Source organism: Knufia obscura (assembly GCF_036327395.1).
Source record: "Knufia obscura strain CCFEE 5817 isolate CBS 148926 chromosome Unknown scaffold_3, whole genome shotgun sequence".
In the NCBI taxonomy this organism is placed as follows: Eukaryota; Fungi; Ascomycota; class Eurotiomycetes; order Chaetothyriales; family Trichomeriaceae; genus Knufia; species Knufia obscura.
In genome coordinates, this window is record NW_027042689.1 from 1,145,571 (window position 1) to 1,169,227 (window position 23,657).

Sequence of the window (23,657 nt, forward strand, 5' to 3'; positions counted from 1 at the left end):
ACAAGGGGTCCTCTCCAGACTCCTTATTCGGTCATTGAAGAAGGTTAGCCGAGTATATCAAAAGAGGCATTTTCATGAATTACAAAAATGCTCAATTTGTACTCGGGCACTCTCCTCAGGGCGCAAATTTGAATACATTAGTTCACCCCTTTGAAACGCTTTCCGTGGTCTCCGTAGCATCGAAGCGCATCCTCAGGAGCATATCACCTTCATTCCCACCGAACATTGAAACACGTGCAGTAGCGCTTCTACGTGCAAACCATTGACCAGGGGTGCTCCAGGGTTGTAAAATCGGAAGTCTACAGAACTCTTACAGTGAAATTTGGATCGCCGTTTTCTATAGACGGTCAAAAACTCCCATATCGAATCTTCAGAGAAGCCTACTCGTACCGTTCTTGACTCAAAGCCCAATTTTATTCCGCTTCTCAGAGCACCACTCTAGATCTACGCCAGCCTCCAGGCCAAGCACGACCAGCCGCCACGACATACACAACCACACCCAACAACACACCGACAATGGAAGACCCCACCCGCCCCAACACAACAATCTACATCTCGGGCCTAAACCCTCAAACCGTAAACAGCACAACCCTCTCCGAAATCTTCATCCCCTTCGGCGAAATCACATCGATATCCCTGCCGCGCCCCGAAGCGCCCTCATCAACCGACCTCCACCGCGGCTTCGGCTATGTTGAGTTCGAGGACGCGGGGGATGCCAAGGAAGCGATCAACAATATGGATCAGAGTGAGTTGTTTGGACGGGTGATTAAGGTTAGTATGGCAAAGGGGGAGAGACGGGAGGAGAAGGCGGGGGTGGGGAGTACGGTTGCGGTTTGGGAGCAGGAGGGGTATGGGGAGAGGTTTGGGGAGGGGAAGGTGGATGGTGAAGGGGATGGACAGGAGGAGGGTGGGAAGGTGGATCCGATGCAGGGGTTGGAGGGATTGGATGTTGCGGGGCCGAGGGCTGGGTGAGGTTGCTGGGAATTGGAAATGAGGACGAATGTACAGCGCTGACGAGTGGTCAGAGCATTTGTGGGGTAACGGCTACTCAAAATCGAAGAGGTGACGCCGTGAAGTGTATGCATCTCCCAGTAGATGACTTCCAGTGCTACTTGAGGAGAGGCTTATGGTAGCTCAACAATGCACCGCCAGACGCGCAGTTCGACATGTCTAGAGTGCCGACCGAGTTCATGAGCGAGAGGAGCGCAAGCGAGGCACGAGTTCGAAGGTAGAGGAAGCACGGCATGAAAGATCATCTAGGAAAGCAAGAGCCTGGCTGACCGGTGCTTGCACCCATCAAGCCGGACCGAGCTCTAGCCAAGACGGGAGGAGGAAATGCAGAGAGCTGTTAAGCAGTGTACGTATAGAGTAAGGCTTTGAGTCTTGCTGATCTGTTAATGGTGGACAACCGACAACATTCAAAGCGACAGTATTAGAACAGCTGACCGCGCTCGCTGTGGATTTCTATAGCGCGAGACGAGCTTTGAGCGCGAACGTGTATGGTTAGTGAGTGGGGGTTGTTGTGCAGGAAGAATATCGAGCATGAGCCATCTGTTAACGCGGGACGTAAACGTTGTCGGCTCTTAAGATGTACCTATTCCAGACCTCACGCAGGAAAAGCGGTTTCTATCGTTGAGATATTGGTTCTTACTTTCTGTACAGCATACACGCTTCTGTTGTGACATCCCGCTCTTCAAACTCCTGCTGAAGATATGCCTTCTAATGCTGCTCTGCCTCTTGTCCGGAATGTTTTACCGCCTTCTTCGATTTTGTCAGTCTCAATGTCTTGTCTGTCATGAGCTTGCGTCCAATAGCAAAAGCTGCGGCCCCCACGGCAAAGCTAGAATCCCATCAATCAGCACTCGGACTCGTTGACAAGGGTATGGACGGGACATACAAGACAACGATGAAAAGCGGGATTAGCTCAGGTGGCATTTTCTTCAGTGTTCGTAGTCTCTGGCTGATCGTGTGTGCTGTACGTGGTATTAGCTTCCTGCCTTCCTCCAACCCATGTTCGCATACCGCTGTGCTCCCCTCCCTCTTCCTGTGAAGCATGTCAGTTGCGCTCTGGCTGTTGGCTCTGTTTACACACCTTTTCCCTCCTGGCAACGCCGGTCGAAGAGAATGGCCTTGCTCCGAACAACTTCGTCTGCTGTAGCATGGCAGACTGGGTAGATCGCACGATAGGAGCGCGTAGGACAGGCTGCCGAAGGGCAGCTGCCCGGAACACAGGCAGTCGAGTTGCGAAGGAGTTCATGGTGAGTGGAGAGGGTTGTTGAGAGAGCTTCTTGAGCTTCTTGAGCTTCTTGAGCTTCTTGCGCTGTGTATTTACTGAAATGAAGCTGTGATGCAACTTGAACGCATCAGGCTCGGGAGCTGGAAGTGTTTCCTCCAATCACATCACGTGAGGTTTGGTGGTTGCGGCAGCTGCAACTGCTGCCGGAGCTCTTTCCTTGGCGAATCTCTCATGACTTCGACGACTGTTCCTAGACTTTGACACGATTGACAGCGCCATACACCGAATACAGGCACGAGCCACCTTACCAGTTCCTTGCGAATAACTTTCCACTCGTCGCCAACATGCCTATGGAAAGCCCCGACCCCGAGGAACTCGGTGGTAACGTTACCAAGCCCTTCAAGTTCGTTACAGGTCAGTCGCAGGAGGACTCCGAGTTAGAAAGAGACGCTGGTGGACTTTGATGTTGACTTGTGGTATAGCCGGATACGATGCTCGATTTCCCAACCAGAACCAGTACGTGAGAGACATGAGGTGTTATGGTGGTTGAGGTTAATGGGATGATAGGACAAAGCACTGCTGGCAAAACTACGTCGACTACCATAAGTGTGTTCTTGCCAAAGGCGAGGACTTCAAACCATGCAGACAGGTACAGTCACATTAGGACGGGCGAGAAGCGATGGATAAGGTGGCTAACATGGACACAACAGTTCTACCTTGCGTACCGATCACTGTGCCCGAACTCGTGGGTGATGAGATGGAACGACCAGAGAGAGGCTGGAAACTTTCCTGTTGACTTGGAGCACTAGACTGGGTATTACTTTGACAGGCATGACGAAGACTGTGGCATGGACATTGTATATAAGCTAGAAAGAGGCAAGCCATTGATTGCCGTGGTCGGAGACTTGCTACATCAGTCTAAGGCTATAAACGACCCAACTCTATGTCCCCTTTTTGCGATGGTTGATATTAACGCAGTTGGAGCACTGACCAGCATATTAAATGTCAAAGTGAAGCGAAGATCAAAGTACACGACATGCTGTTGCAGGATCGACCTAGATTTCAACATCAAACAAAAGCATGCTTCATGCCCACGCTTCCGAGCAGAATGCTTCTATTGGATAGCAGACCACTTTATTACTGCACGAAGTGCATGCATACGCTCTGGACGAGTTGAAATGGTTAGGGAGTTCTATTGCAGCAGCAATGCTGCTGCGGGGATTATGTGATGTAGTAGGACGCATCTTTGCGCTTGTCCTGTCTAAAAAGTGTATCCATGCTCTGATGATTTGCATGTACTGATGCTGATCACCTTGAACCGTCCCAAGAGCAGTCTATTTCTCCACGCCTGCAGACCAGCATGGCCCCAACTGATTTCTAACCATTGCAAAAGAGGAAAGCTCCCAGAGCTTCTCTCCTTGCTGGCTCTTAACAGACGGCAACTCCTCACGGCCTGTCCATCTATCGTTTGAGTGAGCTCCTCTTCAATGCTTCTAACAATTCCGGCCGCTGAGCCAGCTGTTGTGCGGCCTGTGCGAACGTGTACCACTGTCTGGTCCTCTTGTGCTTCTCTGGCCAATTTGACTTCTCCTCCTTGACCACGGCTTCGAAGAACTGATAGCTTGCTTTCGGGGCACTGTTCGAGAGCGCGCTGGTAGGTCTGAGATCCGGGATTGCTTTCAGGTCTTTCCAGCTCGCATTTTCGAGAGTAATTCCTCCTTCTTCCCAAGCTTCTCTTTCAGCAGCCTTCTGTGCCGTTGATTCATCTAGCTCCCATCCTCCTTTTGGCAGAACCCAGCTTTTGCCACCAGACGATTGGATAAGGAGGACCTTGGCTTTGTCCTTGGATAGTGGCACCACTCCTGCCACGAGACGCTCGCCTTTGGATCCGTAACCTGGTCTTTGCATTAGAAAGTGCAAGAGCACATTCAGCAGTAGAGAGACAAACGTTGATTGCCATTTCCTGTGCGAGCTGTCATCGACTGACCCGCCATCTCGTCGCCGTTTCCCCGTGTAAGTAAGTCACGCGATGACAAGTTTGCGAAAGCCTTTTGAAAAGACTGGCCGTTGAGAGACGTCTAGTCAAATTGTGGGCAACCGAAGAAGCGAAGGAGAAGACCCGACAAGTTTACTAGTAATGTTCCTGGTCGGTGAAGGGGAAGGGTGAAAGGGTGTGACAATCAATGGAAATGCATGATGAAGGTGTTGTTTGGGGTTTGTGCGTAAAGCAAGTGAAAGGTGTGCCTTCAGTCCCGAGGACGGGGCTGGAGGAACGGTGAGGACTTGCTAGAAGGAGAGTCAGGCAAGTTGTGGTTGCGGATAGCCATGGTTCTTGTAGAGCATGATAGTGTGGGAAAAAATCTTACGGAGGAGAGAAGTCGGTGGAGGAAAATTAGCGATCATGGGCTTGATGGACACCGCAGCTGCCTCCTGCGCTCTAATCCCCGAACCCCATCAGCCCATTATTTCACACTGCCGTGTCTGATTGATGCGGACCAGCAGCAGCGCACAGCTCTTGTCTATCGATGCAGTCTTGATCATGCCAGTCCCTTGTAGGCCGGATGCAATGCACGTTCCAATGCTATGCTGATTATACAGATACGTACTTGACTCGGTGGCAGATCTGCCTCCTTTGCAGCGTGGATCCCCCTCGTTTGCCTGATCGTCTCGAAGAACACTGCTCCCTCAACCATTAATACATTCCAACATATTCATCCTACAGCAGGAGCCTGCCAGCACATCGGCTGATAGTCCAGTGCTACTGTATGTGCGTTGTTCCTTACAAGCTCGCGGCGCGCTCCACAACCGGCAGTATGCGGTGTAAGTAAGTGGTGGTAGCTGCTGCACAGACTCTTTCTGAAGAGAGCTTTCGGGTTGCGTATCGTTTAGCGTGAAACGTACATAGACCGTTCGATTGAGCACGTGCGCGAACGCAGCTGTGCTGGTCGGTACTTCTCTGCTCCAAAAAGACAGGGCTTGAGGCACGTCGGAGCCTTTCCTCACACGACACCCAAGCACACGACCCATACCCTTTCCTTCAGAAATCCACTGATGATGGTGCTGCTTTTCGTCCTTTTCTTGATTGGTGTTTGATGCTCGGTCTTTAGTCCTTTCAGATTGTAACACGACTCAGTTCTGCGTGGGGTGTCAGGTACTCTGCGTTCTCGAAAGTGAAGTCATCAGAACACGATACGAGGCCACCAATTCGTTCTCGAAATACGTTTCCAGAAAGCGGCTCTTATTATTACTTGCAGCAACCACTACAGCTTAGCTTATCACTATGGCTACTGGCGTTTCCATCTTGAAGCCTCTTGGTAAGCTACATCCTGTTCGCTTGCCATCATGAAACGGCGTATGCAAACATTGACCCGTCGTCTGATATCAAACATGCCCATCGATCGCAATGTTGCCGTCTGTCATCTCTGCAATCTCCAACATATCTGTGGATGTGGTGCGTTTTGCCACACAACAGATCATGCTGTCGTTCCTAGACATGAAGCTCTCGCCTGGAAGGATGCCTTGCTATACATATCCAGTTGAAGCCATGCTTGCTTTGCCCCGAGGCCGTGGTAAACGAAAGTAGTTGCTGACTCACATGACTATAGGCTACCAGAAAAGCAAGCATTGTGGTTACTGCAAGCAGAAAGATGGCAGCTGCTCTTATTACATGTCATGTGACAACATGCGCGTCGACCACTACCAAGAGCTCATGGACCGAGGCTGGAGGAGGTCTGGTACTACATACTACAAGCCCGATCTACCTCGTTCCTGTTGTCCTCATTACACCATCAGGCTAAAGGCATCGGAGTTCAAGGCCAAAAAGGAACAGCGCTCGGCAATCAACAAGCTCAATGACTACGTACTTGGCCCCGATTACGAGAGGAAGGCTGCCATGCTCTGCCCTCAACCACGTGACGTCAAGCGACAAAAGCGCGATAACTTCGACGTAACTGATGCCGTTCACAAGGCAGAATATGAACGACTTCCAAAGCCTGTTGACAAGAAGACTAAAAAGGCCATCGAACCAGCTCACAAGCTCGAGGTAAATCTAGAAGCAGACGGCTGCACGGAGGAGAAACACGACGTGATGCTGAGGTACCAGACCCAGATACACAAAGATCCAGCGTCGCGATGGTCACGAGCATCTTTCACGCGGTTTCTCTGCAACGGCCTTGACAGAAAAGTTCTCAAAGTCAGAGGCAAGACGATGAAGTTGGGTTCACACCATATGTGCTATCGGCTTGATGGTAAAGTGGTTGCTGTGGGTGTTCTCGATCTCTTGCCGCACGCGGTGAGTTCGGTCTATCTCTTCTACGATCCAGATTACCAGGAATGGGATTGGGGCAAGATCAGTGCCCTGCACGAGATCGCCCTTGCCTTGGAGAAAGGTTACGAGTACTACTATATGGGTTTCTATATCCACTCATGCACAAAGATGCGTTACAAGGGTCGATTCGAGCCAAGCCACATCCTGGACCCGGAGAGCCTCGAATGGAATCCACTTAACGACGAGTTTCGCAAGAAGCTTGATGAGCGGCGGTACGTATCATTGTCTGCTGACAGGAAGGCAAGTCTCGACGCACAATCGAATGGACAAAGCAACGGGGCTTCCCCAGCCATCATGCAGAACGAGCCCAGCAAATTTGGGAAAACATTTGCAGAAGAGCTGGAGTCAAAGACAGAGTTGGAAGATATTGAAATGGACTCTGATGTCTCCGAGGTTGATGATACAGAGATACCGGAAGGGTCATTATTCGACTACAACATACCTGGTGTGCTCAAGAAGAACGAGGTCGAGAAGCTCAACCTTGGTCACCTGAAACTTCTCGTCCGAACATCTTTGATCGATCTCGAGGATCTGCGTGGCTGGGAAGAATGGCAGGTCGATGATCCAGGCACGATCAAGGGCATTGCGGCAGAGCTGATAGCAACGACAGGACCTATGTTGCTTGACAACACAGCACTTGCACTGTTTTAGTGCTCTGAATGGTTGAGCATTATAGCAACGAGACAGATTCGTTCAGCTTGGTAATGCTTACATCCCTCCCCAAGTGATAACTCAATGCAGTGCTTTCTGCTCACCCATGTCGGCTTGACGCGGCTCGTTGACTCAATAATAAAGGGAGTGCAAGGTGACCACAGGTATACATATGACAGTGACATTCGTGGCGAGTATATGACCTAGCAGCTAGACTTAGGGTACGCTGCGCCAACTACGTCCGAGCGTTCGCACAGCACTTTTGTTTGGTGTTGAGGCAGAATACGTGGTTTCAAGACGCCGCGCAGACGAGATCCTGATCTGTTGTGCTGGCACTTTGACCTAGTTCATGTCACAACTGCGTTTGCGTTCACTTGCCTGAAATGTATAAATGGCCGTCCACGAGCATTACTCCCATGTTCCTTTCTTCTACCATACAGACAGCCAGTCTACCAACTTCGATCACAACCTCAGTCACACCACTCAACGAAACCATATTACACAGCCACTCTAGATCGCTCGACGCCTTCTCCACCATTCCGATAGATCTCCGACCAAAGATAATTGTGAACAAAATCAGATCCTTACTTAACGACAATATGTTCACCAAATCCTTCGCCTCGTTGAGCTTCGCCCTGCTCTTCGCCCTGGGCCAATCCTCTGAAACCGCACAACCAGTACGACATGCCACCACGTCCTCCGTGAGTCCTCCAGCCGTAGAGAATTGTATCTTCGGCATCAAGTCAGCCACGATCTATTGTCCACAGGACATCAGTAATGTCGACGCCTCCGTGGAGATGACAAAGTTGCCTCTTCTCGAAGAAGTGGACGAAGAATGGCGGGAATTGACAGAAGCTGATCTGAGACGACTTCGTTCACGAAGCGAGCCGACCGCCGACCGAGCCCTTGTCGAGCTCGCTGACCGTGCTTCACTCATAGGCGGGACGAATGACATGTCACTCGTTTGCCTACACGATCAGGGACTCACGAACGATTGTCAGAAGAATTGGGGCTACTATTGTACTGCCAACGGAGCCCTCAAAACCACTAAACCCGAACGGGATGAAGGGTGTGATCTTTGTGAGTGCATAAGTTTGACAGCGAAGCCTGTGTGCTTTCTGGGCATGACAGGTGCGCTATACTGTCAGCGGGACCTGCATGATGAGGGGCTCTTGAAGCCTTACACGCCCAACAAAGACGACCAATATACGGTGACAGAGGAGGGAAAGGACAAGGAAGGTGAAATATCTGAGTCCGAGACTGCGACTGAGGGGCGCAACTAGCAAGAGCGCGATACTCAGTACACGAAGGCCGGGCCACACATATCCGAGGGACCCCGAAATGATGTACGTTCGACCAAATCTCCTTTGGAACCTGGCTCCGATGCATCCCTCGCTATGCAGACAGAAAGCTCTTCCGAGGCTCAGCACCCGCAAGAGCGTAATGCCCAGTGGCCCGGCAATGATTATGCTATGGTCTGCGCAGATCATCAAGGCGCCACGAATGAATGTCAAAAAAACGGAGGCTATTTCTGTAGCAGCAGTGGACATCTGATCTTGGACAAGAACAAGGAAAAATATATTATGCCCGCATGTGCTACGGCCTGCAAGGTGAGTCTCTCCTGAACAAGCCGTCACTGGTCGGTCAAGCAATCAGCACTCACTGGTAGTCTATCGCTGAATCACACCATACAATGCCTTTCTGCTTGACCTTTAGGGGCCGCTGTGTTTTCAGCAACCTTCACCGTTCCAGTTCCTCCGGTACAGATTACTAATGTATGCAAATAGTGTGTTAATCTCTATCCCAAGTCGAACTGTATACTTGGTCTGACGGGCGCGGCGTATTGTTCACGCGATACGAACAATGGAGATTCCACACCTGAAGACGCACCACACAAGAAAGAAAACCCTGGAAATGTCGCACGGTCCATCGACCCTCCGTCTGAATCCGACGCCAACACAAAAGACAGCACCTCAATCGGACCCACCATCGAAAGCTCTTCCGAGATGCGCAATGCGTTGGAGCGCAAGTGGCCCAGCAACGACTTTGCTCTGGTTTGCGCAGAGAATAAGGATTCCACGAACAAATGCCAGAAAGACGGGGGCTACTTTTGTAGTAGCTCGGGGCAGTTGATCATAGACAGGACCAAGGCTAAATATGACATGCCTACGTGTGAAGATAAATGCGTGTGCATAAATCTGAGTTGGATCTACTGCCAAGGATATCACGTGGATGTGGTGGCCTGGCTCCCGCCAGGCACCTACGCACACCTGCAGCCCATATAAGGTGCTTCTTGTGCGCGTACTACTTGTAGATAGTCATTTAGAGCATCAATCAGATATCTCTTCTACCATCTCCAACTATCTGGTACCGAAACAGCATTGTGTCATTGGCCTGTCCGGCGCGGCATATTGTGCGCGAGATGGGGTGGCTTAGGAAGCGCACGCACCATCCGACCACACTACTGGAACCGGTGATACTGTCTCACAGATAGAGGAACCAGATACGCACTCAACGACATCAGGAATCGAAGTGGACCCGATCGAGCACTCCACGCCAGAAGGTACGGCTCGATCGGTGAGCAGTATCGACCCTGCGAGGCCAAACTGCGTCCTAAGCGTCTCTGGGAAGACTTATTGCCTCCGCAATGATGGCAGCTGGGACATTGATACATCTGTGGCTACCGTACCAGCCGCTTTCCTGACGACCGTCGAGGAGTCTACCTCATCTTCCCCTCGACTCAGCAGATATGGCTAACAAGCACGGTATATCTCCACAATCAGAAGCTGCTGAGCCCGAGCATATCAACATGCTAATGCCAAGACAAAATGACTACGCCATGGTCTGCGCTAGCGACTCAGCAGCTACAAAGCAATGCCAGTCCAGAGGAGCATACTACTGTAATGGTGCCGGCCAGTTGTCACGTGACACGAGACGAGGTTTCAGGATCTACACTTGTGAAGAAATGTGTATCTGTATGTCTCTAGCTCCCAAACCTAACTGTATCCTTGGACTGTCGGGCGCGCTGTACTGTTCGCGAGGTGTAGATGATGGAGAGTGGCATCGGGAGGAACAGGAGACAGGAGTACAAGAGCTTGATGGGCACGACGTGGAGGGTTGAGACAAACGTGCGATTATGCGAGGTTATCACTCGAGCTTGCGCAGCAGGTTTGCATTGTGATTCACTGGTGTGGACGCTATCTTCACTTTCATTTTGTCGCGATTCACAATGATAATTTTCACTTGGAGATACTAGATAGTACTTAAAAGCTTTGAATTTGCAATCTCTCTTGTCTTTCTTCAGTACACTCGATATACTTTCAATAGAAAAGAACCATTAGAATACCGACCACAACCCGATACACGCTATCAGCACAATGAAGACTAAATCGTTCACAGCGGGCGCCTGCTTCGCAAGCATGGCAATGACCCTCGCATCCCTGAGCCACTCCACGATCGTCTCTCCCACTGACCCATCAACCACCCTCCCAAACACCACCACCACCACCGCCACCACCAACCCAACCGATCCCACCCTCCAAGACCGAAACGAAAACGGCTTCTACGACAACTACGTCATGATCTGCGGCGGCAACCGCGAGAACACAGTGTACTGCCAGCGCGCCTGATTCTACTGCGACCGCGACGGGGTTCTCCAGCGCCAGTACGAGAACGGAAGGGGCGACGGCGGGTGTCCGTTCTATTGTTATTGCCAGAATATAAATCCGAAACCGAACTGTATGTTGGGGATAACGGGGATGTCGTATTGTATTCGGGATGTGGAGGGTGAGGGGGGTAAGGAGGGTGAGTGGGTGTTGGAAGAGAGTTTGGAAGAGCGAGAGATGGGGGGAGGGGCGAGGTGCCGAGGGCGGAGGTTGAGGAGAGTAATTCTGTCGTTTTTGGTGAGGTCGAGCTGGAGGAGAAGCCTGGTGTTGCGCCGTTTGTGCCGGGGAGTATCATACCTGCGAAGTCTGCTGCTGTCAAGGCTATGGGAGGGGAGTGGTCGAAGAAGGTCGCGGGTGTGCTGAGGGGTATGCGCAAGCTCGCAGCGCGTGCTGTACCACAAGGCGAGGTCAGTAAAGACACCCGCAGTGCTGACATCGAGATCATTGAGCCTGAGATCAAGCCTGGTGCACCTGCACCCATGGTACCTACATCTGCAGCTACCAGAGCTGTCACAGGGATTTGGTTTGAGAATGCGACGGGCCTGCTCGAAGGCTTGCGCAAGCTTACACAAAGCAGCGAGCCCGCGACTCGAGGTTGATGACGCCGCGTCTACCGGCCTTGTTGCCACCGATGAGCGTGCAAAGAAGCTCGATGCCCCCATCATATACCACGCCAACATTCGACGCCGCAACATCAACCGTAGGACGATGATCACGCAAGGTGTTGGACACCCTCGAAAGCATGCCAAGGCCTGCTGCAGACTCTGCTAGATAGCATTGGTGGAATATTGGGCGACGAAATAGCACGGCGTTGGTGGGCTACCAGATGAAGTGTTTTACTATCAGACGTCTATCAATTGGATCAGATGAGCTTCATAATAAATGCACGTTGTACGTGGAATACTTCTCAAGAGTTACCCTCTTATCGGCAGCGAGCGTCCTCGCTGTAATGACGATTGCTCGTTGAACCGGTGAGACAGAAGCAGTATTGGATGAAGCATCGCCGAGAATGCTAATAGGAGATCGGGGGATGCGAATCCACTTAGGGTCGACATCAATGCTCTTGGAAGTTCAAATGACATGTCTTTCGTCAATACCAGCTCCGCATGCCCACTTCATGATGGTCATTTGAACTCATTCTACATTTGGCCTGGGTCGATTTCCCGGACATAGTCGCGCTACGCGAACTTTCCTTCTTTCCCTTCCATGCCCCCAGCTTCCGACCATATGTACAAGCTTGCATGTGTAATTTTCACAATAGCGGCTCCAGTGGCTTATCACTTATATGAGAGGTGCGCCGCATGGGCATACCTAGAGTGCCTATCGCTAGGGAATCAGCCGCGCGGACGCCCAGACGTTCTAGGGATATAGCCTTGCCCGGAGAAGACCGTAACTGAACTATAGGTAGTGGTCAGCTTTACACGACTCTTGTGACTACTCTGTCAGTTCTTTCGACACTCAGTGGGTCGACGCTATTGTGAAAATTACACGTGCAACCTTGTATTCATTGACGGGAGTGCTATCAGCATGACTTCGAACGACCACGTGGCTAGTCCCCGCCGACAAGGTTAACAGTGTATGGCTCTATAAGAGCTACTGCGACTCCGCGCGATGGGGTGAACAATACCTAGGTAGCGTGAGAGCCTCTGTTCCAAATACGCGTTCCTCTTGATGAGAGATGGCATGCAAGTACCACCTGAGGTTCGGCACGACCAATACTTGGTGATGACTATGCTGCAAAGCATGCCATGCGAGATACTCTTGTGTACTAGGCTGCCATAGGATACTTCCCATCAACTCGGAGTGCTTCTGCTCCAGGCATGCCTGGTATAGCACGCGTTGACGATCCGAGTCGCGACTTGTGATTCCCCACGAAATCAACACGAGTCGAATCCCACTCGATGGACAAGCGATGAAGACACACTCCAAGAGCGTCAAGGCACTTGCACGAAACTTGATCTGCCGGTACATGATGCTTCTACGCGAACAGTGCGACGGGCCTTCCTGTGTGGCACAGTACAGTGTCTTCTGCCAGTATGAGATATATGTCAAGGCGAGGTACATATGCTTCCGCAAGCCGAACGTGAGATGGCGACGCCACCAGCTTCGACCTCGGTGTGAATGTTGCGCAAATGGGAACATGATCCATGTGCACAGATAGCGGCTCGTACATTGCTGTTGGGTAGCCACGAACAGAGACGCACACGGCTGACGGGAAGCATGTACGCAACATATGCAGCAAACAGCAACCTCCTCCGTTGCAAAACGAACGCGTCTCCCTGCTCAGCATGCGCAACTGCGGTTCCCGCCTTAGCAAAGCAATATACTAGCGAGACGCAGCCTTCATATTATCACTCTGGCTCAGCCAACCTTGCGCGTGCGTGGTTATTCCGGACTATATAATCTGATATAGAGGGTGTGGTTCTCTTTTGAACTCTACTTATATGTCGTTGCATGGTTTCAGTCAGCTGAATTGGCCAAAAACTGCAAAACACATTCGGGTTTACCCATTCGTCTACAAGATGACGAAGCTTCCATTCATCATTACTGCCTTGGCCATACCTGGACTGCGCTGCTCAGCCCAGGCCACAGCCCAGACCACAGGCATTGGACCTGGAGCAGCATCACCGACCTCACCGTGGGTAGAGGCAGCCAGAGACAACGCCATTGTTTTTCAGACAGCGGTAGCGGAGAGCCTCAATGGAGGATGTACTGGCGGGTACATCGCTTGCGAAAGCGTCTGCTGCGCACCGAACACAAACTGCGCCAAAGACGACAATGGTGCCACTGCTTGCTGTCCGAAAGGCGCCGTCTGCTATGGAGCTCTTGAAGAGACTATCGTCCAACAGACTGTGGTCTGGACTACCAATACACCCGTGCCACAAGCAAAGGCTGCTGGTGCCGAGCTTGATGCAGGTTCACTTAAATTAAAGCCACGAAGCGGCGGTGTCGAACTCGTCTCAGGCCCCGCGACGACACCTACACCTCCCGCTGATTCAGCTAGCAACCTATCATTGGCTTCCACAACTCCTGCGGCCGCATTTATGGCTGAAGATAGTTGTGGTGATGGCTATTTCGAGTGCGGTGCGCTATGCTGTTGGGTAGGTCACCAATGTGTCCAAGATATTGTTGGTAACCTTGCTTGCTGCCCTGTCTTGGGCAGCGTCTGTTATGGTAGTCTATCACAGACTGTTACCTCCAAAACAGTCGTGTCTACAACAAATACCCCAATCAATGCTGCGAAGCGTATTGCTCCGCTGGCAATTTTCGGGCACATGGTTGGCATTGCTGAGAAAGTCGGGGCTAGCGAAGCTACTTCGTCCAGTACGTCTGCTTTCCAGAAGTCTCCAGAGGCTCTTTCGTGTGAGCCAGGATTTACCTCTTGCGGTACAGTCTGCTGTCGTCCACATCAATACTGCACAGAGGATGTTGATGCAAACTTTGCTTGCTGTGATGACTTGGACGACTGCGTAGGTAGTATGTCATGGCCGCGCACGAACGCTGCCCACAAAGTTACGCCGCGAGTCTCACTCATGTCAAAGGTGATCGCAAAGCTGAAGTGGATGGCCGCTCACTTCTCCCGAAAGCCACTTCCAAATCCCGACTCGCAGCATCAAGTTGATCGAATCGAACAGGTACCGCAATTCGAACCCGAGTGCCCAAACCCAGCTTCCAGATCTTCACTCAGCAAGCGGGATGAGGGGCACAGTAGCAGCAAACTCCCTAGGGCGCATGCACACGTGCTCCGCAAGCCGAACAACTACGCTCTAGTCTATCTTGGAGAAAAAGGAGCAACCCAAGTTTGTCAGGCAAAAGATTATCAGTACTACTGCACCGCTGATGGGCTTCTCAAACACAAGGGCAAGACCGATGAATGGTGTGAAAACATTTGTACATGCGTCGACATTGATCCGAAGCCGTACTGCATCCTAAATTTGTCGTACACCTTCGCGAGTTCTTGTTTGCGGAAGCGAGGGAATGGGTCTGACGAGACAGTGTGGGTTGAGATGACAGCTAATGAAATTGAGACAGCGGAACGAAACGGGGAGGTGGTCGTCGACAAAAGATGGTTTGGGAAAGGGGTCGAGGCTTCGACTGTGCAAGAGGCAGACCCTACTCGAGTCAAGCGACAAGGTCTCTTCGACAGTACGCCAGGTTTCGGTCCTTTCAACAATGCAGGCGGTTCCATCCGAAATCCCCCCAGACACCCGATGCTTGATCGAATCAAGAAGACGATACTGTCCTCTGTCTACAAACGTGATGCCGATGGTGTGGGCAAGAGAGTGCCGCAAGTTCTCGAGAATGGAGGTCTTGATCCAAACCTCACTTATCTTGCTTCGAGTTTGGCGAGCTCTCTAAGGAGTCCTCTTCGCTTCTTTAACATCCTGCGCTTTTTCCGACCTTTGTCATCTCTCCTGCGGATTGGCGAGACCCACGCATCCGAAACTTGAGAGTCGGGGGTGCGTGGTAGGAGGTTGCAAACGAAGCTGGCTTGTTCCGCCTCGCAGCAGAGGTTCCATGAGCTGTACGAAGAACTAAACACGAGGTCTGGCGTTGCTATATGGGTCAGCACTTCACCTCCCGGTGCTTCTGATATCCTGCGCTGTGACGGGCCAACGTTGGGGACTGTCATTGGAGACTTATGCTGTATGGGCTGTGCTTAGCTCCAGGAGGTCACTATGGCTTACGACGCTACATATCACAGAATCATTGCGTGAGCTTTTGCTCATATGCTTGTGTCAACATCATCACCTGCAAGCGTAGCAGACGTGTTTCAACGCGTGTCACAACTCTCTCACTGTTGAGACGCAATCTCCCGTTTGCTGTCATGTGGTCCGTGGCTTTTTCATATATTAACCTGCCTCTCTTCATCGTCTTTGCAGTTCCTACTTCCCAATAACATTGTTCAATCACCGATACAATCTCTTCTACATACAACCCATCTACCACATCGACATCTGGTACAGTGTTCGACCACTTGATAGACTGTCTAGATATAGCCAACCATGCGTTGCGTCCTTTTCGCGAGCCTCACCCTTGGGGTAGGCCTCGCTACAGCCCGTGCTGACCTGCCGACCACAGGTCATGTCCAATCATTCGGCATCTCCCAGCACCTCGCCCCATCCTCACTCCTCGACATCCGATCTGGCGATACCAGCAACATCGGGACTCCAGGCTGCGTGGAAAACGCCAACACTCAGCACATCAAATGGCGCTCTGGCACGGACATATACGAAACGTACGTCCCACTCGATGGTAAAAGCCACGATTTCAATCTTGGTTCCTATCCCACCGGGCCATATCTGAACTGTATCCCTAACTCGGGCAAGACATCTGTCTGCGCTTCCTGCGATAAGGTCATGGACCATATTCAGCTCCTCAATGCTGGAAGCTGTACCTTGCGTGCAGGCAAAGAACCGAAGAAAGACAAGGGAGATCAATTCACCTGGACCTTCCAACAAGGAGATGGTGATGCAGAACTGGATGTCTCTACCTATCCTATCTCAATCACCTGCGACAAACCCGACAAGAAGGACGAAATCGTCAAAGTACGAGAGGTGAAGCAGGTACTTGCTCGCACCGACCAAGCGGGTATTCAGCGCGTCAAATTCCATTCTGGACCAGACGTCTATGACGTGCCTGTGCCTACCGATGGACACACCTACCTTATCTCACCAAGAACATTTGACTGGAAAGCGCCAGAGTTGCCATGCTGGCACGTCACACCAACCGGAAGTCGAACCGAACCTCCAGGCTGCGGCCACAAGATGGACCACGTCGAGCTCGCGGTGGACGGAAGATGTACAATTAATGGCCTGGCGTCAATATCGGATCCCCAGGCTCGTGACGACATCTACAGTGTAAATCACGCAGCTGGCGTACAAGCCATCGGGCCACCCAGTTACCCTTGGCTCATCTCGTGTGTGGGTCTGACCGAAGAGGCCGCCCCTCCCATCACAGTTCGAGAAACAGCGGACATACCAGGCTGCACCCCAGAAGACAACTCCCAACACATCAAATGGCACTCTGGCAACAATACCTACGATATGTTCGTCCCTCTCGACGGTAAGGACCACAACATCAGTCTCGTCAACAAGCCTGAGAACTGGGCTGGACCAAGATCGCAGGACGGCCTCTACTGCACCGCGACGTCGAAGAAAGGAAGCCCGTGTACCTACTGCTTTGAGAAGATGGACCACATGCAGGTCATGAACCCGGGAGTCTGCGGTTGGACTGACGTTGGGGGTCTTAATTATACCGGTGGGAAAAATGTCCCGCATAGGATGTCGCAAGATGCTGGGCTGGGAGATATCGGGATACCTGGCTACCCCTTATCCATCTCCTGCGATCCATCAGAGGAAGATACCCCTGCTCCTCTTGATAACCGAGAACCTGAGGACGCACCAGGGTGCACCGCTGATGCCAACTCCCAACACGTCAAATGGCACGCAGGCAGCAACCTCTACGAAATGTTCGTTCCCCTTAACGGTAGGCCATACAATATCAGTCTTTCCAGCAACTTTGACCCTAGCGCACTCCACTGCATCGAAACATCAAGCAAAGGAAGCCCTTGCACCTACTGCTCCGAGAAGATGGATCATGTCCAGATCATGAACGCGGGGAGTTGCAATTGGAAATCGACCACCGATCTTAACTTGACCGCCGGGCAACGTTATAGTTACACCATCACACAAGCTGATGGACTGGGATTCATTGGCACGCCGAGCTACCCATTGGGCATTTTCTGTAGGGGCCCGGGTGGTAGCAGTGAGAACAGTGGTGATGGCAGCGAGAATTCTCTCGACGGTCGAGCACCAGATCCAACGACCACGTTATTGTTAGATCATACGCATTTGCCCGACCACACAGTCCCCTTCGAGTCCACAACACGCCCCACACCACCGGCGGGCGCCTACCCCCTCAACACACCCAAGCGCTTCGCAGATCTCGAGGATGTACTGCCAATTCTTCGCGAGAAAGCAAAGCGAGACGACAACGAGGACGATACCGACCCTGACTCGAAGCGAGGTGGAGGCGGGTTCCATGCGGGCGGTGGCCAAGGGAATAGTGGTGCTACGGCTGCTGTTAGTGTTCCGCTCGGTGTGAAGATGATTGTGGGGGTTGTTAAGGGGGTGGTGGGAATCATGGGTTAGGCAAATGGCAGGTTGGTTCCAGTCATTGATTTATCGTGGTGGCGACGATGGCTAGATCCTGTCTAGCATCTGTGCAGGGAGAGGTCACACCAGTGCTTGCTTGTACATAGAGCTGATGCGGCATGGCTGTGGTATATGCAGGAGCTCATGAGTGAATGAAACCAGGCTTAGTGCTAAGTTAGGTACGAAGGAGCGAAGCACGTTGATAGTGTAAATGTGAGCAGTCAAATCATTCTTACTCCGGATGCCGAGTCGCTCGCGATGACTACAGCACACGACATCGCATCTATCTAACCTCCAATGCGTGCTTTGTCTGCATCATTGCGAGTGGCCTTTATCTGGTGTATAGACGGATTTTCCTTGACAAGGATGAATGCTGCTAGAAAGCTTCCCACAGTCCGTGTCGCCCTCGAGGAAGAACGCTGATCTGCTAGAAGACGAGACGCGGTTTGACACGTCTACAACCTATCGGCGAGACATGCCAAGGACAAAGCAGTGCGAATGTCATTCTCGGCTTTGCCAAGGTTCTCCTCGCCTCGACGTCCCATCAATCTATGCGCCGGTTGCTTGATCATCATTCTTCTCAAGCCATTGCCTTCGTCCTCATATGTTTTCTACATAGTCCAGTTCTGTGGCCATGCTTTCCTCCTAGAGAAGTGGCCTCTGCTTCTTCATTCGCCTCATCATATCTTCTCTCGTGAGCTTCTCATCTCTGACCATTCTCCCACACCGATCGCTCTCCAGCACGAAAAAGACATACTTCCAACGGTCCTCAGGAAGATCAATCCAAGCGTCCTCCGCTGCTGCCTCGATTTCTTCAGGTGGTGCCTCCATAACTGTCTCGATATTGCCGTTGTGCAGCCGGGACCACGAACTGAGTTTGCACCACACATAAGATTCGTAATTGATCTCTGTAGGGTCTCGCGTAACGTCTCGTATGAAATGATAACGGTAGCCACGGTCAGCGAACTCAGGGTCGTACTCTAGCATCATTCGTCCTGTGATGTTACGGACAACGAAGTTGTAGCGATACTCACTCCAGCACAAGTGCGCGAGCTCGAAGATGCGCTTGTGTCCCAGTAGCTCGACAGGGTTCTTGAACGCTAGACCAAGGCCGTGCATAGTTGAGGTGTTGTAATCGTTGGTTGGTGGCTCAGTGAAATAAGGCAACAGACCTCGTACATTCGGTGGTTTCCAGTCTTCGAAGTACTTCTGGAAAGACGAAGGGTAGACTAGCTTGGCGGGTAAGGTATTCGAGGCCTCTCACCTAGATCCATACCCGCCTGCCGTGGCTGTGGCTCGTGGTGCTGGGAAATTTCTCGAGCTTAAGAAAGCACCTTTGAGACCACGAATCTCTTGCTTGAATTTTTGTGCTTCGTTTTCCCGAGCGCCCTTCTTCGCATCACCAGATGCGCTTGACAAGACACTGGTTGAGCTATAGTAATCGTTCTTGAGCAGGCTATAGCTAGACTCCATAGTATCCAGTTTCTGTTGGAAGTCTTTCACAGTATCTTGTAAGCTCTTTTCTTTATCACTCGAGTACCCCATGGACTCGACTAGACTGCGCAAAGTATAACTGAGTCCAGACAGGCGTTGGGCTTGTGCTATCGTTGGGTCAAGCGGCTTTCGAGTCTCTGAGGCTTCGGAGGAGGACCGTGATAGGTTTGGCGTAGTCTGCGTCGCAATGTCTCTGTGAAAGAGTTCAGTGGGATCGGAGTCAACTGACTCAGTATCGTCCTCAAGTCCTTGCGCTCGTTTCACGGCAGAACTGGCGACATATGGGACATGCGAGACCATGCCCTCGAGCTTTTCGTTGAACTTCTCCAGATCTTCGATCGCACCACCTGCGAGATCGTGCCTAGCCTCTGTCATTGTCTGGAGCATCGGCTCGATGATGTATTTGCTAGCCCCCCACGTCAACGCCGATACGCCAGCGACAGCATAAGCCGCATTCACCAGTCTTGATACTGTGATCAGAGGTGGTGGTTTCTGCGGCTTGAGGAGGAACTCTGGATACGTAATGATAGGCGGCATTTCTGGCCTCGAGTCGCTCATTCCAGTTGTTCTTGTATTCGAGAGCACTACTTGTGGGCCCGAGGTGGCCGGCGGCTCTTTCTGCTGTTCTTGTTTGTTGTTCTCGTCCTTGTTCTGAGACTTCTCCGATGTGTCGTGAATGGTTTTGAGCTCCCTGGCCGAGTCCAGATCTTCGGCAAGCAGTTTCTCGACGGCACTGTCGCTCAAGCCTTTATCTTTCAGGAATTGGACTTTCTCCTCCCATGGCGCATCACGTATCGATTCGTCCTTCAGAAACTCGCGCGCAACCTCAATAAGCTCTTTCGTATCAGATTTTGACGTCGCATCTCCCTCCTTCGAGCCTTCTGCGGAACCCTCTGTTGAGCCTGCGGCCTGCTGCCACGCAGGTATCGATTTGGCCTTCTTTGTATCGTCAACCATCTTCGATCGATGGTTGAGTTCTGAAGTGCAGATACCAGGCCAAAATCAGCACTTTCTTGTCGGGTAATGCGAGAACATCGCTAAGTCCGTGTTATTGGTCGAAGATAATATATGTAGACATTGGTGTGCATGCTCATTCGAATCAACACAGATAGTGATTACCTCGGTTTGTAGGGGTGTGGAGCACAAGGACCATTGATCTGTGGCTTGACCAACAGCCACACCAGGTTGGGACGCCACACTTCTTGACCTCAAATTCGTGTGTGTGTTACTAGTAGTACCAACTGATACAACTGGCTATATTGTCCTTTGATCATCATTAGACTGGCAAGTTGAGTGTACATTACAATTGACCTTTGGCAGGAGACTTGTATTCGACGTGTCTGCGCATCTGAGAACGAGATTTAAGTACATCAAATATTCGAAGTTTGACCAGGAAGGGGTCGCATTGAGATATGGCGGAAAGAAGTCGAAGGATGAGAAGGCAGATTAGTGATGTGACAGACGAATCACCAGATGTGTCTGATGTCGAAGAAGAAGAAGTTAACAATACGAGACCAGAAACTGGCCGAAGGACTGTCAGACAGGAGTAAGTGTGGTCATCTTCTTGCCCGTATCTTCATTCGTTGTTGGAGGTGCAGATAAGTGACAATATGTCACTCTCCGGTAGAGCGGAAGGAGGCGCAAGCTCGACTCAAATATTGAGATAGGAGACTGGTGAGAGGTGTTTGAATATCGGAATTTCAGCAAGCGTATCAGTAAAATGCAAACCATCACAATCCACGCAAGCACGAGTCGATCGACTTCGACCAAATCTATCATTCTTTCTTCGTGCTCAGTCAGAGCAACTACATTCGCACCTGCCCACCATGTCCTTCCTTACGCTGAAGTATCGGAAGTCAAGGCAGGCACAGAGGACTAACAGAACTATCAGGATCCCAGTCAGTCCTGCCTCGAGATCGAAGAGAAATGCCGCTTCTCCGACGACAAGCCCACAAGCGACGGGCAGCGGCGATGGCAAGCAAAGCATCAAACTCACCATGAAGGTGGCACCAAGCAAACTTCGAGAAGTCATGAGAGCAAACGAAGTAGACGCCCTGAAGGACACTCTTGGCGGAGGTACAGTCCTAAATGGCCCCAGAAGCCGCCGAAACGCCGCTTCTCCTCAAAATACAGGTCGAGCAGGGACACGTACAAGGTATGTCGAGCCTCAAGAGAGTGACCTAGAGGATGAGGAAGAGGAAGACGAAGACGAAGATGAGGATGCTGAAGCCGAAGAGGACACCACAATGAACGACTTTGATGAGATCGGCGCTGAAGCAGAGGGTGGAACTGACGATGAAGATGCTGTGATGGAGGATGCAAGGTCACTAGTCAAGAAGAACCAGAACCCACCGATACCCCCAAAGATTACCTTGAAAACCCCGTCAAAGAAGAACACGAAGCAATCCACAAAACCATCACTGGTGGTTACCCCAGCAGATGTCGGACCCGTTCAGCCGGTGGAAGACGAGGAAATGCAGGATGACCCCGGTGAGGATGACATGGAAGATTCCGAACTCCCCGAGGATGAGACGAACATAAATGAGGAGGATGCAGAAGGAGAGGATGATGTCGAAGGGGACGAAGATGAGGAGCTCGAGGAGGACGACGATGAGCTGGGTGACAGCGATGAAGAAGCTGGTTCAGGGGCAGGGACGCCAGATCCAAGCAAGCTGACATCAAGACAACGAGGTGGGGCCATTGAACCATTGATGGCGCTGGACATGGCACCACAACAACGGAAGTTCTTCACAGATGCAGAGAAGGCAATGAAGAAGGATGAGCATGCACGAAAGCGAAAGGAGTTGACAAAACGCAAAATTCATGAAGAGAAGACTGCGGCGCTAAACAGATTGGTGAGTTATGTAGACTTGCTCATCCGACAGGATTCGGCTAACATATCTAGCTCAAACCTCAAGTATCCAAGTCTCGCGGTGCTGCACCTAAGGCTGGGACTTTAGCGGCTCAAATGCAGGCAGCAGCCGAAGAAGAAGAGCTGGAACAAAAGGCCGATCCCTTATTCACCAGATGGGTGAGCTCGAAAGATGGCATCAAGCTAGGTATTCCGGAGGAATGGCTAGGTAAGAATGTTGGCCGGTATTTCGGTCCTCCTCTGCCTCCTAGCAATGGCGCATTGGTGCAAGAGGTGGAATGACGAGTGTTCGGTTTCTGATTGTGATATTCATTGACGTATGATTTTGATACATCTTTACATCCATGGATCTGCAGAGCTCAAGGGTGGCGGCTACACTGACCATCATTGCCAACAGCAGGAGATACATCATCATTAGATAGAACTGCATCTTTGACAGAGTAATCCCAAGAATTGAGCACAGTCATGCGAACTCAGCATCCATACGGCTTTTCTGACTCGTTATGGTACGCATAGTTCTACAACTGCGAACAAGTACAACCGGACTCCTCTTTCGTTGACGGCTGTGAGCAGCATCTTGTGTGACATCAGGCTTGATACACTCGGTGTGATCTGGCACTACTTGGGCTATTGCACGTGCGCAGTGCGTTATGGCGATGTGGGTGTGGAGCGGCTTCTGGCAGTCTGTCCCGACTTCACAGGCTGCCTGTTCTCGGTGTTGGCATGCTGAATGGTGCCTCCCTCGGCGTCTCGGAATGCCACATCTACGCCACAGTGCCATCAACCGAGTAGAGCATATTTTCCTCTTCACACGTAGTCCGTACTGATTTGCGTAGGCTTAGCTTCGAGTTCCGGTGTCGGCGTCGGTACCAAGATCTCCCGCTTCTTTCTCTCGTCTCTGTATTTGCTGCACCGGCACTTCCAACATGTTAGGCCCTAGATCGGCTTCGCGCCTAATCCTCTCTTCGCGCTGGTGCCGTTGAACATCTTGCCAGACTGGTTCGAAAGTGTATAGACCTGCATCATCCGTTAGCACTATCACTTCACACATATCACATCTGCGCATACCGATTCCTACACCGGCAACGATCGCGAGGAACGGTGGAAGAAGACGGCCAGCCATCGTGATACCACGTCTTCAGTACACAAAGAGGTTCAGAATGTCAGCGTCAGAGAAGCCTCGAACGATGCGCCGGACTTAACAAAGGCTTGGCTTAGCTCCGCATCTTAGTTCAACGCGTTCCGTGACGCGACT

At 51.4% G+C, this 23,657-nt stretch overlaps 10 protein-coding genes across 10 annotated transcripts; 7 read left to right on the forward strand and 3 right to left on the reverse strand.

Moving 5' to 3' along the window:
• Positions 1 to 516: 516 nt before the first annotated feature.
• On the forward strand, positions 517 to 972 carry PMZ80_003495 (uncharacterized protein; the record flags this gene model as incomplete). The annotated part of the gene is made up of 1 exon (XM_064871924.1): positions 517 to 972. One exon carries the CDS (start codon positions 517 to 519, stop codon positions 970 to 972), a length of 456 nt encoding a protein of 151 aa, XP_064732304.1.
• A 2,725-nt stretch (positions 973 to 3,697) lies between these two features.
• Positions 3,698 to 4,230, reverse strand: PMZ80_003496 (uncharacterized protein; the record flags this gene model as incomplete). The annotated part of the gene is made up of 2 exons (XM_064871925.1): positions 3,698 to 4,131; positions 4,224 to 4,230. 2 exons carry the CDS (start codon positions 4,228 to 4,230, stop codon positions 3,698 to 3,700), a joined length of 441 nt encoding a protein of 146 aa, XP_064732305.1.
• Positions 4,231 to 5,918: 1,688 nt separating this feature from the next.
• Positions 5,919 to 7,214, forward strand: ATE1 (Arginyl-tRNA--protein transferase 1; the record flags this gene model as incomplete). Its single annotated transcript, XM_064871926.1, has 1 exon — positions 5,919 to 7,214. The coding sequence occupies one exon, from the start codon at positions 5,919 to 5,921 to the stop codon at positions 7,212 to 7,214; it is 1,296 nt and encodes a 431-aa protein (XP_064732306.1).
• A 599-nt stretch (positions 7,215 to 7,813) lies between these two features.
• On the forward strand, positions 7,814 to 8,497 carry PMZ80_003498 (uncharacterized protein; the record flags this gene model as incomplete). The annotated part of the gene is made up of 1 exon (XM_064871927.1): positions 7,814 to 8,497. One exon carries the CDS (start codon positions 7,814 to 7,816, stop codon positions 8,495 to 8,497), a length of 684 nt encoding a protein of 227 aa, XP_064732307.1.
• A 2,136-nt stretch (positions 8,498 to 10,633) lies between these two features.
• On the forward strand, positions 10,634 to 11,478 carry PMZ80_003499 (uncharacterized protein; the record flags this gene model as incomplete). The annotated part of the gene is made up of 2 exons (XM_064871928.1): positions 10,634 to 10,824; positions 11,049 to 11,478. The coding sequence occupies 2 exons, from the start codon at positions 10,634 to 10,636 to the stop codon at positions 11,476 to 11,478; spliced, it is 621 nt and encodes a 206-aa protein (XP_064732308.1).
• A 1,923-nt stretch (positions 11,479 to 13,401) lies between these two features.
• On the forward strand, positions 13,402 to 15,330 carry PMZ80_003500 (uncharacterized protein; the record flags this gene model as incomplete). The annotated part of the gene is made up of 1 exon (XM_064871929.1): positions 13,402 to 15,330. One exon carries the CDS (start codon positions 13,402 to 13,404, stop codon positions 15,328 to 15,330), a length of 1,929 nt encoding a protein of 642 aa, XP_064732309.1.
• A 555-nt stretch (positions 15,331 to 15,885) lies between these two features.
• PMZ80_003501 (uncharacterized protein) lies at positions 15,886 to 18,033 on the forward strand (the record flags this gene model as incomplete). The annotated part of the gene is made up of 1 exon (XM_064871930.1): positions 15,886 to 18,033. The coding sequence occupies one exon, from the start codon at positions 15,886 to 15,888 to the stop codon at positions 18,031 to 18,033; it is 2,148 nt and encodes a 715-aa protein (XP_064732310.1).
• A 648-nt stretch (positions 18,034 to 18,681) lies between these two features.
• Positions 18,682 to 20,487, reverse strand: PMZ80_003502 (uncharacterized protein; the record flags this gene model as incomplete). Its single annotated transcript, XM_064871931.1, has 2 exons — positions 18,682 to 19,265; positions 19,371 to 20,487. The coding sequence occupies 2 exons, from the start codon at positions 20,485 to 20,487 to the stop codon at positions 18,682 to 18,684; spliced, it is 1,701 nt and encodes a 566-aa protein (XP_064732311.1).
• Positions 20,488 to 21,356: 869 nt separating this feature from the next.
• On the forward strand, positions 21,357 to 22,684 carry PMZ80_003503 (uncharacterized protein; the record flags this gene model as incomplete). The annotated part of the gene is made up of 2 exons (XM_064871932.1): positions 21,357 to 22,385; positions 22,436 to 22,684. 2 exons carry the CDS (start codon positions 21,357 to 21,359, stop codon positions 22,682 to 22,684), a joined length of 1,278 nt encoding a protein of 425 aa, XP_064732312.1.
• Positions 22,685 to 23,240: 556 nt separating this feature from the next.
• Positions 23,241 to 23,525, reverse strand: PMZ80_003504 (uncharacterized protein; the record flags this gene model as incomplete). Its single annotated transcript, XM_064871933.1, has 2 exons — positions 23,241 to 23,419; positions 23,471 to 23,525. 2 exons carry the CDS (start codon positions 23,523 to 23,525, stop codon positions 23,241 to 23,243), a joined length of 234 nt encoding a protein of 77 aa, XP_064732313.1.
• Between the last annotated feature and the right edge of the window lie 132 nt (positions 23,526 to 23,657).